Source organism: Rhinichthys klamathensis, unplaced genomic scaffold (genome assembly GCF_029890125.1).
Source record: "Rhinichthys klamathensis goyatoka isolate OS25496 unplaced genomic scaffold, OSU_Roscu_1.1 h1tg000145l_1, whole genome shotgun sequence".
Taxonomy (NCBI): domain Eukaryota; kingdom Metazoa; phylum Chordata; class Actinopteri; order Cypriniformes; family Leuciscidae; genus Rhinichthys; species Rhinichthys klamathensis.
This window is the reverse complement of record NW_026606680.1, coordinates 871002-887426: the sequence shown is the minus strand read 5'-3', so window position 1 is coordinate 887426 and position 16425 is coordinate 871002. Positions and strand designations below refer to the sequence as shown.

General features: G+C 41.8%; 1 protein-coding gene across 3 annotated transcripts in view; it reads left to right on the top strand.

Moving 5' to 3' along the window:
* cacnb2a (calcium channel, voltage-dependent, beta 2a) overlaps positions 1 to 16425 on the top strand; it is a 52873-nt gene that overhangs the window by 24095 nt on the left and 12353 nt on the right. For 2 of the 3 annotated variants that reach the window (XM_056257857.1, XM_056257856.1), the window contains exons 3-8: positions 1298 to 1420; positions 1714 to 1850; positions 3597 to 3673; positions 5569 to 5702; positions 7532 to 7612; positions 15706 to 15764. In XM_056257857.1, coding sequence (XP_056113832.1) covers positions 1298 to 1420; positions 1714 to 1850; positions 3597 to 3673; positions 5569 to 5702; positions 7532 to 7612; positions 15706 to 15764 — 611 coding nt within the window. Of the gene's footprint in view, positions 1 to 1297; positions 1421 to 1713; positions 1851 to 3596; positions 3674 to 5568; positions 5703 to 5912; positions 5933 to 7531; positions 7613 to 15705; positions 15765 to 16425 lie in introns of all 3 variants that reach the window. The other variant, XM_056257858.1, reaches the window with a different exon arrangement.

The following is a 16425-nucleotide window of genomic DNA, read 5'->3' as shown; positions in this document are numbered from 1 at the left end:
TGTGTACTACCAACTCCCTCAGTTATTTTTACAGCCCACTCTGTACAGTCACAAATCAACAAGCAAGGATTCTGTCCTGCCATTGAGGCAGGAATTGGGGTTGAGGAATATCCCACGAGTCTCTTTAATGCTCACAAATGCATCTTCCATCTCCTTTGTCCATTCAATTAGTTCTGGCTCTGGCTTTTGCTCCATTCAAAGCCTCTGTAAGCGGTTTAGATAATTCAATGTGTGCAGGAGAAAAAAAAAACATTAAAGATATAGGCTGTTTAAAGATAACATGCATTGCAATCAAATTAATAACAAATGAATTGATAACATGCGATAAAACAAACACTTAAAAATGTATTTTGTATGTTTTCTTTCCACTAGTCTGAAATAACCAGTTATATACATGTTTTTGCCTGTATATAATGTCTTGCCTTCAATGACAAAAAGCAACAAAAAAACACTAACTTGTCAATCAGCTAAACCCAAACAGAAGGAGAAGAGAAGACTGAAATGTAGCTTGTACCTGAATAAATCTGTGATAATTCTGTCATATTTTAAATGAAAATTCTGTCATATTAGGCCGTGAGACAGAGGGTTGATTGGTACCATTTTGAGGGATTAAACCGCATGGTGATTTTTGTGTAGGTATATGACCCTGTATTTGAAAAATGTGTGATAGCATTAGATTCAAGGTAGTTTTTGGTTACGGAGGACGATTTTCAAACATATGTTTGATATAAAATGTGTTATATGTTTTATAAAATTTTATACATTTTTATAATAAAAAAAATTATACATTTTTTTAATACATTTTTTAAATTATAAAAGGATAAATTTTTCTCTCTTGTAGTCACTGAACACCTTACCTTGAGGTAGGATGAAATAAGTGTTGATTTCTAATGAAAGCTACCATGGATTGGATGCTATCACACATTTTCCAACACTAGAGATGTGTACCTTCATGAAAATCAAAAAGAAATTGAATCCCTCAAAATGGTACCGGTAGCCCAAATTTGGGGTCCCGTCTCATGGCCTATATGATGTACTTATTCTCATGTCGTTCCTAATCTGTGTGCATTTCTGAATTCAACACGCAAGAAGATATTTTAAAGAATTTTGTTGTCAAAACAACATGATTGGACCCTATTGTCTTTCATTGTACGGACAATGTCAAAACACTGATGCATTTTTCAAAATAACTTTTTTTGTGTTTTCCAAAGGTTTGAAATAGCATTAGAGTTGTAATGTTCCAATCTTTCTCTTCTACTTCTTGGTAATATTTCATACTCCTCGTTCTTCTACACAGGCTAAACCTGTGGCATTTGCAGTTCGTACTAATGTTGGCTACAGCGCCTCCCTTGAAGATGATGTCCCTGTGCCTGGAATGGGAATATCATTTGAGGCTAAAGATTTCCTTCATGTTAAAGAAGTTTGTATATACACACACACACATATCCATATTTACAAAAAAAAATTAAGAATTATTACGCTTGAGTTAAAATAATTTTTAATGCTGAACAAACCTGAACAAATCAAATTAATACCGTATGATATCACAATAAACAAAGCACAATACTCAAAATACATCATGTATCACAGATTCTTTTACTCAAACAGACACGCATATAAAACAATTGTTTATGGCCAATTCTGAAACAAGAGATTTTTACTTTGTAAGGTTCTGTGAGATTGGTATTGTATACTTTGTGTGTTTAATGACAGAAATTTAATAACGACTGGTGGATTGGTCGCTTGGTGAAAGAAGGGTGTGACATTGGTTTCATCCCAAGTCCAGTGAAGCTTGAAAACACTCGCATCCACCAGGAGCAACGTGCAAAACAAGGAAGATTTTACTCAAGGTATCTGTTCCACAAACGCACTACATAAAGTTCTTCACCAAACAAAATGTTACAGAAAATATAGCTTTGACATACAGAACTAGATTTAGACTGCATTTCTCAAAGGCATTCCTTGTGAAAAAGAAATGCGCTTAATTGTATTGAATGTGGACTTGTATTGTACTTCAAATCTTAAAAGTATATTTTTTAAAAAGTGTACTTGCAGATAATGTATTAGTGAAAAAATGCCACTTAAGTGTACTTAAAGAGTACACTTTCATGACTTTAAGTACACTTTAAAAAGTGGACTTTGTAATAATGTCAATAAGTTTATTTCCGTAATAAGCACGCTTTTGCTTTAGATTTAGAGACCATTGGAGCCAATGGTTTCTAGAATGTACTTAGACTTATGATGCCTTTAAAGGAACACTCCGACTTTTTGGGACTTTAGCCTATTCACCTTATCCCCCAGAGTTAGATAAGTCCATACATACCTTTTTCATCTCCGTGCGTGCTATAAGTCTGTTTGACGCACCCACCGCTAGCCTAGCTTAGCACAAAGACTGGATGTAAATGGTTGCAGCTAGCATACTAATCCAAATAAGTGACAAAATAACGCAAACATTTTCCTATTTACATGTTGTGATTTGTATAGTCACAGAGTGTACAAAAAACAAAGTCACATGAGAGACAGACATATTTTACCCGTATAAATACTGGGAACTATATTCTATGAAGGCGAAGCACTGCTACTTGGGCGGAGTGATAACCGCAGCACATGAGACGCGCCGTGGTGAGGAGCAGAGAGCGCGTCTCAGGTGCTGCGGTTATCACTCCGCCCAAGTAGCAGTGCTTCGCCTTTAGAGAATATAGTTCCCTGTATTTATACAGGTAAAATATGTCTGTGTCTCATGTGACTTTGTTTTTTGTACACTCTGTGACTATACAAATCACAACATGTAAATAGGAAAATGTTTGCGTTATTTTGTCACTTATTTGGATTAGTATGCTATGCTAGCTGCAACCATTTACATCCAGTCTTTGTGCTAAGCTAGGCTAGCGGTGGGTGCATCAAACAGACAGCACGCACGGAGATGAAAAAGGTATGTATGGACTTATCTAACTCTGGGGGATAAGGTGAATAGGCTAAAGTCCCAAAAAGTCGGAGTGTTCCTTTAATCTTAACCTTTGCTATGATCAGTGCCTGATGAAAATAAACAGCTCAGATCAGTTTTTAATGGCTTTATCTGGTCATTTAGGGTCCGTTTACACGACACCATTTCAACTGAAACCGGTAAACTTTTCACGCGGATTGGCCGCTCGTTCAAAGTGCACGTTTTTGAAAATGATATCGTTATTGTCTCCATGTAAACTAAAAAAACGTGAATTTGTGAAACCTATGACGTCATGCAAATGCGTATTACATGTTCAGTCTATAGCCCTGTAGTTTTTCTTTAAAAAGTGATATCGCCAACTACTGGCCTGGCAGGAGAATACAGTGTTTTAGTCGTTTTCGTGGATCCCTGAGAGCGGAGATCGTTTTGACAACATTGTCGTTTACGTGAAAAAGGCAAAGGAAAAACGTTTCTGTTTTTAGTAGGCTACATCGTTGTCGTGTAAACGTACCCTTAAACTGTCGCCCACTGAACTTGCTAAGCTGGTCTAAGCTGTGTCTTTTCTTCAGCAGAGCACTCTTAAATACATAAAATAAGAAAAATATACACCTTTCTTTTTTATTAATTGATTGTATGTTATTTTTCTTCACAGTAAATCAGGGGCAAACTCTTCATCTAGTTTAGGAGACATAGTTTCAAACTCACGTAAATCAACCCCTCCCTCCTCAGGTAAGTTATCAAAATTGGTTTAACTCAATGTTATATTTCCAACATTATTCAGTGCATCAAATGAATTCGATTTTTGATGCACTTAGTACATTATATTATATGTCACATCACATCATATTATTTTTTAGTTTTCAACACATCCTCTGCCCTGGTCAAACTAATTCTAGATGAACGTGAACAGGATTCACTTTTAGGAATTTTCTATTGTAGCATGGATGGAACTAATCTTAGTTATAATTTATTATCATAAATCGGTCTGGGCTTGATCAGCAAATGTTTTGGTCAATGTGCAAGCATTGAAAGCAACAAACTGAAAGCAACAAAAGGGAAACTCTCTTAATGCTGAGAGTTTGTTAAAGCTAACAATACTGGGGACTGTGGAGGGTAAAAATTTGAGAAAAGAATGGAGGAAGAAAGCGCTGGAAATGCATTTGCAGTCACGATTACAAGAAAAGGTAAGTTGCTGTGTCAGCTTCTAAAGTACAGCCTGGTAAACTGGGATGAAGAAATTTCTTCAAATGATGAGAAAGCACTATTTGATTTGAGAGTAGTGAACCACCCATAATGAGTGTGAGGAGCCAAATGTGCGAGGGAAGCAGCGGTTTATATATGTTACTCGAGCATTTTGATTGGTCGGAGAATGGACTTGCTCCTCCTGAAGTTTTGTTTGTTTGAAGGGATACTCCATCCAGAAATAAAAATTCTGTGATAATTTACTTACTCTCATGTCACTTCAAAACTTTCTTATGCTGACCATAAAAGATGATATTTTGAGAAATCTCTTTTTGTGCGTACAGTGGGCTTCAGTGTTGTTTGGTTCCCAGCCTTCTTCAAAATGTCGTCTTTTGTGTTCCTCAGAAGAAAGAAATGCATACAGGTTTGGAACCACATGAGGGTGAGTAAATGATGACAGAATGTTCATTTTTGGGTGGACTATCCCTTTAATAACACCATTTTGTATAATGTTGCAATCCTATAAGACAATTCCAGTTAAAATCCGTTAGGATTGATTGCAAATTATGATAGAAATTCCAGATTTTTTTTTACAAGAGCAAACTGAAACACTTGTTGTTATACAGTTTTGACAAAGTGTGCTTAACTGTGTTGAATGTGTACTTGTAGTGTACTTAAACTGTATTTGCAGATAATATAATATTAATAAAATAAAAGGTCACTTAAGTGTCTTAACACACTTAAGTACACTTTTAAAAAGTCCAATCTGTAATAAGGTAAAATGAAATAATCATTTAATTACATTTAAAGGTAATATATTTTAAATGTACTAAATTGCAACTTCATCTTTACAAATGCATAAATACAAATATATTTAATTACACAAGAATTTTCAATAGAAATTACATTATAGTATGTTTTAGTTTACCATAAATGCTTGTCAGTATATTTGACAGTACACTTTAACCATATTTCAAAGACCATGGATTTAATTATGTAATTATGAAATTACATATAAAGATGTACTTAAGTCCTATACTTAAGTGGGTCAAAAAAGAACTTCAGCAAATTGCATTTAATATAAATGTAAACTATTTTCACTTTAATTGAAGTTAATACTCAGTTAAGTGTTTGTAAACATTTACATTCAGTTTGCACTCAAGCATATTCTTTTAAAGTATATTATTTCCATAATAAGTACTCTTTTTAATAATATATGTACTTTTTCACAAGGGTCTGCTTTTAATGAAATGCAGTTTGCTTAATTTTTGTGTTCATTCTTTAAAGTACCAAATAGTTGTAAATTGTTGCCTTATGAAGTGTTGTTTTAAAATGAATGTTGTGCATTTACAGAAGTGTCTCTCTTATGGTCTGTATGAATTCCCCCTTGTGTTTTGCTGAGGCTCATATGTAAGTGTGTGCATTTATATATGTGTGTTTAGCTGTGGACATAGATGCTGCAGGGTTAGATCCAGAGGAGAGTGACCCTCCTCCCCATCAGCGTTCTCCCAAAGCCAGCCCAAACACAGTAATATCCCCTTTAGCCCGCGAGAAACGAATGCCTTTCTTTAAGAAGGTAAAGCTTGCCGTTGGACGCTACCTCGTTCTTCATCTGTCCGTCACCTCCTGCACAGCAGCAGCAGCTTCATGCAGAGCCTGTTCTCTTTGTCATTGCCTCAATGTTCACGCCATCTTACTCTTTCCCTTCTCTCTCCCTGTCTTCTCTTTGTTCCTCTGTACCCCTTGGTCTTTTCCTTTTGTCTGTTTCCCTTCCTCCTTTCCTCAGCTATACAGAGGCATAAGTCGGTAAGTTAGGCCAGAGAACCGTGCAGTGTTTTCCTGAGGCCTGCTGCCGGTCATTCCTGTTATGCAGTACCTGTGCTTGATGTAGTTGATTCATTTTAGCTTATTGTTTTTTACACAATGGAAAAATTATACAGGATGCCTAAGAGGAAACAGAAATAAAGAGCCATTGCTCAGTGAGGGATTTATACTATATGTAACAGAATAGAATGTTTACAGTGAAACCAACTTGCACCATAAACCATCTACAAAGGCGCGAACACATTTACTGATGTTTGGCGAAATTTCACAGTCAATCCAGTTATTTCAATAGAAATCCACTTTTGGGAGTTTTGTGAAAAAGTTCCCCACGCTGTTTACGCTCATGTTTAAGTTGGTCACACAAATTCACTGAAACAAAACCAATAAAAAGTTGATTGGTTTGTGCTTTATACATCACTACTGACAATAGACTGAATAGAATGGATTTTTTTGCCTGTGAAATTTTGCTAATGTGACTGCACCTTAATACACTCTTCAAAATAAAAGTTCCAAAAGTGGGTTTCGCATAGAACAGGGGTGTCCAATCCTGCTCCTGGAGGGCCACTGTCCTGCAGAGTTTAGCTTCAACCCCAATTAAACACACCTGAGCCCGATGATCAAGGCATCTTATAGGCATACGAGAAACTTCCAGGTCTGTTGAGGCAAGCTGGAGCTTAACTGAGTTTGGACGCCCCTGCCATAGAAGAACCATTTTTGGTCAGTGATCAGTTCTTAAATAAAAAATTCTAAGTGTAAAGTTTAATTTGAACCTTTTGTGCATTGGAAAGGTTCCATGGATGTTAAAGGTTCTTCATGGAACCATAAATGCCAATAACCTTTATTTTTAAGAGTGTTCAAGAGATGTTTGGGCTGAAAAAAAATTCACGCCTTATGTTTAGTTAATTATAAGAAAAGTAACTATTATAATCTGCTATGAATCCTACTCCTGGAGAGCCATATCTTTATTATATTATCTATATTAAGACTTGAAAATGTCCGACAGGAATGATCGGATGGCCACTTCCTAGTAACCCTGTGTGGGTCTCCTTTCTGACATTTCTCTTATACAGCTTTGATTTTGTATTTGTTGTGTGTGCATGTTTAAACAATTAAATTATTATTTATACAATTCTGTACAAAATTGTATATATAATAATTTTCTAATAACAGTGCTGTTATAAAAGCTTGATATTAACAAATCCTATTACTAATCTCCCCAGTATGTTTGTAACACCTGATGTTTGTATGTAAATTGGGTTTCAAGTTGGGTGTCAAACTTAATTTGAGCACAGGCTAAACTAATGCATTACAGTTATAACTACTTTTTTATCTTTAAATTAAACTAAATAATTAGCTATACAGCCATGTAAGAACAGGACATACTCAGCCTGCGGACATTAAATTTGACACTTGCAATGTAGATTTTGATCTTGATTATGGATAATTAGTATTTGCAATCAAATACAAATATTATCCCTCATAGATGTGATTGTAAATGGGGTGTTCTGTGTGTGTATTCTGTGAGGTGTGTATGTATGCACACATCAGAGGTTAATGTTGTGTTTTTGTGGTGCTCTACAGACAGAGCACATTCCTCCATATGATGTGGTGCCCTCTATGAGACCAGTGGTGCTAGTGGGACCCTCGCTCAAGGGCTACGAGGTCAGGTGCTGCAAAAAGCATTGTGACTTCATTGACAAGATATTTAAAGGCTAATTCACCCAGAAATTAACTAATGTCACTCAAACTTCTTATCATGTGTTTTATATATTTAGCAGAATGTCCAAGCTGCTCTTTTCCATAAAGTTAAAGTACTGTCGAGGTGTAAAAATTACAAAACATTGCAAACATAGGTTCTTCTAATCTAAGGGAAATCAGTAAGCACTCAAAATAAATGCTCTGTAAATAGTTAAAAAATAACATGCCCATGGCCTTTTGTTGTTTAAAATGTGTAAAGAAAAAGGGTAACATTTTTACAATAAGGTTCCATTAGTTAACATTAGTGAATGCATAGTCTCAGCCTCAGACGTCACGCCCACGGAACGTTGGCTAAACGTCTGATGCATACGGTACACTTAACTGGAAACACTTCAGGAATGTCGAAGTCGTCATCTGATTGGTTGAATTTTATCGGATTTCCGGGGGGCGTGAGTATCGCATTTATTTTCGGTCCGCCGGGAAACAAAGCGCAGACGTGTGATTGCGGAAGAAAAAAACTGTAGTGTTTACATGAGTGACAATGAGCATTTATCAAGATCAGCTAAACGTAGGATTCTCAAAAGTATGCGAGGTTCACGGCATAGACTCTTGAAGTTGTTTTCTCCTTCTTTGATTTTCTATGCTGACTGACTTGTTGCATGCTGGTCTGTTGTTGTGGGGACATTTCCACGCCCCGAAACGTGACGCTGAACGAAACGATCTGTAATTGGTTGTTTTACATGTCGGTCAAACGGCCTTATGGGCGGGCCTTGGCCAAAGAAAGCTGCTATGAATTCCAGACCTTCAGCCGTCAGTCTACGCGAGACTAGTGAATGCATTAACTAACATTAACATTGAGCAATACATTTGTTACATATTTATTCATTTTTGTTCATGTTAGTTATTAAAAAAAAAAAACTGTTCATGTTAGCTCTGGTCCATTAAACAATATTAACAGATACAACTTTTGATTTTAATAATGTATTAGTACATGTTGAAATTGACATATTAACTAAGATTAGTAAATGCTTTAGAAGTATTTTTCACTGGTAGATTATATGTAGTTAACTGATGTTAGTTCAGTAGTTACTGAAAAATGTATATCTTAGGTGCAAAACCTGGTCACCATTCATTTATAGTTTTTCACAATTTTGTATCACTTTTTTAGCTTTAGCTTTTAATAGTAGGCTACTGTATGGATATTTTTTTTTATATATATATAAAATAGGAGAAAGTGTTTGCAATGTTTTATCTTTGAATTTAAATACTTGAAATAGAATATCAGCTACCACAATTATATATAACTGTTTGGTTCAGCCAAAAAAATAAATTAATTAAAACGTACTCTGTTATTAACGTAACCTCTGTTCTCTCTAGAGAGGGAACGAGTACTGCGTAATATCTTACGCTACAGGGAAAACCTCTTTTCCTCGAGATATTGAAGCCAAAAATTATCCTTAATTTTTAATCAATGCAAAACGCTTTGCGGCAGCAAGCAGACATAGGCGAGGCGTCTCGCGCGCCTATTGGCTGCTCTGCGGCAAAAGCAGCAGCCTATCGAGAGCGGCTCTGCGTGACGTCTTGACCAATGGGGGCACTTCGCGCCCATTTCGTCACGTCCCGCCAGAAAGGGTGTGGTCTCGCCCTATAAATATAGCTCGATAAGGCTGGTACACTGGTTTTCATCGCCGAAGCGAACCAGAGCGTATTGTAAGCACGGCAAGATACGCAGTACTCGTTCCCTCTCTAGAGAGAACAGAGGTTACGTTAGTAACCGAGTACGTTCTCTTACGAGAGTATCTCTCGTACTGCGTAATATCTTACGCTATGGGGAACACAGTGTAACACGCCGTGCATACAGGGATCCAACACCAAAGTCCCAAGGGCAGAGGCCCGGGGCGCATGTAGTGCATAATCACCATAGACTCACAAAGAGTGACGGAAGAGGGGCTAGAAGCGTCATTCCTTATAAAATAGCATCCAGAGGAGCTAATCATACAGATATTATACCACGTAGTCAGGGTGAAAACACTTTCAGCCTAAACTGGGCGGCCATACATGTGTTGACACTCGTGGAGCTGCTGTATCAGTCAGTGAGAGATACGCAGGCCAAACTCAGCATCTGGGCCGACACAGCGGGGCAGATCGCACTGAATTCTAGACCGCCAAAAGCTTAGCTTGTAAGGCGGGGACCTCCAGGTTATAGTATTTTATAAATGTAGACGGCGAGGCCCAGCCCGCAGCCGTATAAATATCTTGCAGGGTAATCCTGCTAGACCATGCCCACAAAGAGGCCACGCCTCTCGTGGAGTGCGCTCTGACACCCAAGGGACACTGCAGGCCCTTAGAGGTGTAAGCCAGCGCTATGGCATAAACTATCCATCTGGATAGGCTCTGTTTTGATGCGGCAAGTCCCTTAGAACGTCCGCTAAACAAAACGAAAAGCTGCTCAGTCTGTCAAAAACCAGACGAGCGGGACACATAAGCTCTTAGTGCCCTGACGGGGCAAAGGAGACTTGCGACCTTCTCCTCATTGAGAACCGGAAGGGCGGACAGGGAAATCACCTGGGCCCTGAACGGTGTGTTGAGGGATTTCGGCACGTACCCGTGCCTAGGTTTGACTATGACCTTTGAGTCATTAGGCCCAAACTCCATACATGACGCGCTTACCAAAAGCGCTTGTAAGTCCCCTACGCGCTTCACTGAAGCGAGAGCCATGAGAAACACCGTTTTGAAAGACAGATGTTTCATGTCTGACAAATGGATTGGCTCGAATGGGGCGCCTTTCATGGCTTCCAACAGCGTGGAAAGGTCCCACATCGGGACTGAAGGGGGCCTGGGAGGGTTCAATCTCCGAGCTCCCCTGAGGAAACGCACGACTAAGTCGTTCTTCCCCAGTGGCTGGCCAGACGCCGGTTTTGCAAACGTTGCTATGGCCGCCACGTATACTTTGAGCGTGGATGGGGTTCTGCCCTTATCCAGCAGCTCTTGAAGGAAGGAAAGCACTTCCGTAACCCCGCAGTCTACGGGTGAAAAGCCCTGAGCTTGACACCAAGCAGAGAACACAGACCATTTCGAGGAATAGAGCCGTCGAGTAGACGGAGCTCTAGCCTGCGTGATCGTGTTTAACACTCCCTCCGGGAGGTTAGCGGGTACTCGTTGATGGCCCATGCGTCCAGGGACCACAGATCCGGGCGAGGATGCCAAATCGAGCCCCCTGCCTGAGAGAGGAGGTCTCTCCTCAGTGGTACAGGCCACGGGGCAGTGCTGGCCAGCTGCATCAGGACTGGGAACCAGGTTTGTCCAGAGCGGGGCCACGAGCAGCACTGGGCATCCGTTTTCCCTGATTCGTTCCAACACTTGAGGCAGGAGCGAGACAGGGGGAAAAGCATATAGGGGAACGCGGGGCCAGACATGGGCCAGCGCATCCCTGCTCTTCAAGCAGAAGTTCGGACACTGAGCGTTTTTCGTGGGTCGCGAACAGGTCCACCTGCACTCTGCCGAACGTTTCCCACAGCAGTTGGATCATCTGCGGGTGCAGTGACCATTCCCCTGCTGGGACATTGTTTCTGGACAGTCTGTTTGGTCCCACATTCAGGTGACCAGGCACATGCGCTGCTCTCAGCGAGAGCAGGTTGTGCTGAGCCCAGACCAGAAGGCGTTCCGTCAACCTGTAAAGGTTTCGGGACCTGACGCCACCCTGGCGATTTATGTGTGCCACCACTGACATGTTGTCCGACCGGACCAGGACGTGGTGACCTTTTATCTGGGGACAGAAGCACCGTAGCGCTTTGTCGACTGCTATCATTTCCAAGCAGTTTATGTGAAGGAGCTTTTTCCGTTCTGACCACAGGCCAGCGAACGGTCTGCCCTTGAGCAGCGCTCCCCATCCCGAGGTGGAGGCGTCCGTAGACACCACCTGCACACTCGAGGCGGTCCCCAAACTCACACCTGACTGATACCAGTCGGTTACTTTCCAAGGTTTCAGAGCTGAAACGCACTTTAGATCGACCCTGAGGCGAAACAGACCAGCGCTCCGTGCCCGGGGCGGAACTCGCGCTTTCAGCCACATCTGCAGTGGGCGCATGCGAAGCAGGCCCAGGTGGAGTACAGAGGCTACTGAGGCCATCAGGCCCAGTATTTTCTGAAACCTTTTGAGCGGGACTATATAACCGTGGCGGAAGGAGTTCGCGACGCGCTGAATGTCTAGTCCGCGCTCCGGTGACAGGCGTGCTGTCATGGATAGCGAGTCCAGCACTGTTCCCAGAAAAGAAACTTTCTGACTGAGAGAAAAAAAAACGACCAAACGTTTTTTCTGACGTTAAAGCGAGCTTTTCGCCCAATTGACTGTGAGGCCCAGATTCTCGAGGTGTTCGAGTAATGTGGCCCTGTTTTCTATGAGCTCTGAGTGTGATCGAGCTAGATTCAGCCAATCGTCCAAGTAGTTCAAAACTCGCATGCCCCGAAGTCTCAGGGGTGCGAGAGCCGCGTCCATGCACTTCGTGAATGTACGGGGTGCTAGGAACAGGCCGAACGGCAGGACTGTGTATTGATATGCCTGGTCCTCGAAGGCGAATCTCAAGAATCGCCTGTGATGGGACGCTATTTGTATTCGGAAATAGGCGTCTTTCAGATCTATTGACATAAACCAGTCCTCTTGGCGAACTCGCGCGAGGATTTTCCTGGTTGTAAGCATTTTAAACTGGCGCTTCACAAGTGCTCTGTTCAGCTGTCGCAGATCTAAAATGGGTCTGAGACCTCCATCTTTTTTCGGTACCAGAAAATATCTGCTGTATAGGCCCCCTTCGCTCTGAGCCTGAGATAAAGGTTCTATAGCACCTTTGCTCAGTAGTTTCGCTATCTCGGCTCGAAGTAGATGTGCTACTTCTGTTTTCACCGTGGATTTGACGCGCGCCGTGTAACAGCGGGGGCGTCGAGCGAACTGTAGCGAATAGCCTCTTTTTATAGTGTTCAGCACCCATTCTGTTACCCCAGGAAGCTGTGCCCACACTTTCGCGTGAATAGCTAGGGGTAGAATGAGATCTGGGCTCTGGCCGTGACATAGTGACGGCAAGGGAGCTCCGGCGTGCTGTAGCGCAGACACTGTGTTTACAGTTTGTGAGGCGGGGGGTGCGCCGATCGCGGCGGGCAGCCTGGCCGCGCTCAAATCCCTTATAGCAGTTTGCTGAGGGAGAGAGATCGGGGCGAGCCCCGTGGGGCTCAACATGTCTGTGAGTGAATGTGGGCTCGGGACAGCGGGCACATTTACTGCACTGAAAACACCGTCGGCCTGAGCTGACTGAATGTGTGTTGGTTTCGTTTTTACAGAACCCGTGGGACATGTGGTGTGTAGTGTCTGTGGGCACTGAGACGTGGGCACATTCACTACGTTTAGTGCACAATCGACATGAGGCGATTTTGTTTGTGCGAGCCCTGCATTTTTGTGGGCTGTGTTTGTGTGTAGAAATGAGCACTGGGTTGTGGGCATTTTTATTACACTCATAACACCATCGGCTGTGGCCGGAACACCAGAAAATACACTGCTTATGTGATTTATCTGGGTCGCCGTGGAAACAGCATTTGTGTGCAGGCAAGCGGGCCGTGGCACTGGCTTGCTTACTGCAAAATACACTGGAACAGTCGCATTTTCTGTAACTGAACGAGCGAAAAATTTTTGCTGCAAGTCTGGCCGCGGCGAGACTAAATTTCTGTCTGCTGCGAGAGCCGGGATCGAACACGGGTCTCTCGCGCGAAGGCTTCGGGTTCCGCCACTGTGCCACAGGGGAGAACTACATTAGCACAAGCAGATAAAAGAGCGTCATCACAGTTTTGTGTGTGTGGGCGTTTGTTTGCAGGTGTGCGTGTTATACAACAGGCTCATTGCTGCAATAATGACATTTTCAGCCGCTCAAACTAGGAGCTGAGAAATGTTTGAGAAATGGAGATTAGTCCGGCCTCGGCGGGACTAAAACACACTCTTTTCTCATTTTGTCGGTGACGCACGCCCATGGGGGGCGGGGTAGATTTCTTATAACGTAAAGAAAGCTAGCCGCGGTTTTAGGGCTCGCGGTCTTGATGCTGGCCCGTTTCCCTGACGACTCGCGGACAGAAGGGGGGAGGTCCACAGAGCTCGCCCAGTCCTCACTGTCCGACGCCAGGATAGAGCAGCAGGTCTCCTCTACAGATCCAGCTATCTCGTCGTCATTAATGGCGGAAGCGGCGGCCGTTATCTGTCAGTGAGCGACTCGAGTGAATCTGGTGAAGCTGGCGGGCGAACCGGCGAGCTTTCATGGGCTGGAGAAGGCTCGGGGACCCGCTGAGTACGGCGCTTTTTTACGGCGCGGCACTGCAGCGGGTGGAAGTGCAGTCTCGCTGAAGGATGCCAGGCGAGTCCTCAGAGTCACCGTAGGCAATCGCTCGCAGTGAGGGCAGCCGCCGTCGGCGAGCGCGAGAGCTGCATGATCCTCTCACAGGCAGGAAACGCAACACATGGCGGTCCCCGTCGCTGAGTGTGGCTCGGCACGAGCCACAGGAGGATGGCATCTTTAAAAAGACGCGGCTCTTTTAGATGATAGACGTGTGAGTCGCGGGGCGAGCACACACACACACACACATACACACAGAGCAGAGTAAAGGATATATAGTACGCCGGAAAGCGCAGCAGGTACGGCGGCTGAAGGCGGCGAGGTGAAGGCCAGCGACTTCAGGCTCGAGGGCTCGTCCCGCTGAAGGCTTGCGTCGACGGCGCGGCTTCTCACTCCGGATCCAGCGATGCGTGAGGCTTCGCTGAAGAGATGAAAATCAGTGTACCAGCCTTATCGAGCTATATTTATAGGGCGAGACCACACCCTTTCTGGCGGGACGTGACGAAATGGGCGCGAAGTGCCCCCATTGGTCAAGACGTCACGCAGAGCCGCTCTCGATAGGCTGCTGCTTTTGCCGCAGAGCAGCCAATAGGCGCGCGAGCCGCCTCGCCTATGTCTGCTTGCTGCCGCAAAGCGTTTTGCATTGATTAAAAATTAAGGATAATTTTTGGCTTCAATCTCGAGGAAAAGAGGTTTTCCCCATAGCGTAAGATATTACGCAGTACGAGAGATACTCTCGTAAGAGAACATTAAAGAGGTCATGACATAGATTTTGTTTTAATGTTCCTTGAGGTTCACTTATATGCTAATGTAAAAAAAAAATTGCACACAAAAAATCGTGCGGGAAAAAAAGTGATTCTTTTCATTCTGGCCCTGTCTGAAATGATCCGTTTTAAGGGGCGGCTCAAACCGTATTAAAAACCTCTGTCAAAAGATCAAGGCAAATCTGATTTCTCATCCCTTTAAGAAATAAACTTCAAATGTAAGTAGTGACATTCATCTTAAAGAACAGATCTGTAATATTTAATATTATTATTAATATATTACATTCTGTGAGAAGTTTTTGCATCTTTATGTCGGCAGTGTTTGAATTCGTTACCCAGATTACTCTTGATAAAATATAAGAACATTATTTTGTTCTCTAAATAATGTCTGCAACTATGTTAAAACTATTTCATGTGTATAGCGGCCCCTAAAACATTTGCGCTACACTTCAAGTCTTCTAAAGTCTTATGTTTCTATGAGGAACAGACTGGTTTTCACTGAAAATCTTGCCATATGCACTAGCTCTCCTGATGTCTTCAGCATACAGTTTAAAAAGAGAAACCTGGACATTTTGCTTATCTAGCGTGTAAATAACTAATGACAAATATCAACTGACAAAAATTATACATATGGTCAGTGACACAAATTTGAGTTGGTAATGATTGGATTTTCTTTCTTTTTTTTTGGGTGAACTATTTCTTTAAATGTCATAAATCTCCATGCATCATTACTCTCGTCTTTTTAGACATGCACAGTATTTGAGAGCTTTTAATACATTTTATTAGCTATTACTTCCTTATTTCTTCATATTTACACTTAATTGTAAAGCATTTAGATCTATGTTGGCTTTATGAATGTTCTGGAAAAAGTTAAGGCTAAGGCAGGAACAAAAAAAACTTGACATGTTCCATTTTTGCGTGTTTACAGGTTACAGATATGATGCAGAAAGCGTTGTTTGACTTTCTGAAGCACCGCTTTGAGGGAAGGTAAGTCTTTAAGCCGTTTCTCTTCGTCCTTCACCCTCCTTAGGGATAGTTTATATATTTGTGTGTGTATGTCACGTGAGTGTTCAGTGTTTCTTAAAATAGTCACATCTCATTGCCTTAATTGGCCATGCTGGTCCATAAACACAGCTGGGTCACATGCTTGTACCTTCCCTTGACTGCAGTTTTCCCGACACGAGTCATCACTGCTCTGTAGTTCCAGTATGACATTGAAAAAAAAAATCTGTTGGTGAATGTTTTGGTTTATCTCATTCAGTTCATTTTGAAATCTGTTTTTTTTTTTTTTTTTTTTTTTATAAACTCTATCCTGACCAAATTCACATGATTTGAAATCCAGTTAATTTAAAAAAAATGCATATCATACTAATATTTTTCATCTGCGACATGTATATGTAAAGTCATGTACAATGGATGCAAAGATACTAATTTAATGTCTTCTTCTAGTATCTCCTAGACAAGAAAAATAATAGAAGACTGGATAGTGAGAAACGGATGTGTGCAGTGACTAATTCCACTGTAGTTTAAAACGGAAATCTTGTAAAAACTAGTGTAAAACTAAGAAAGCCTCAGAAAACATTGTGTTTAATGCATTTGAAATATTAGTATTCCATAGCCAAATACACAGAAGCTATGCACAGAGTTC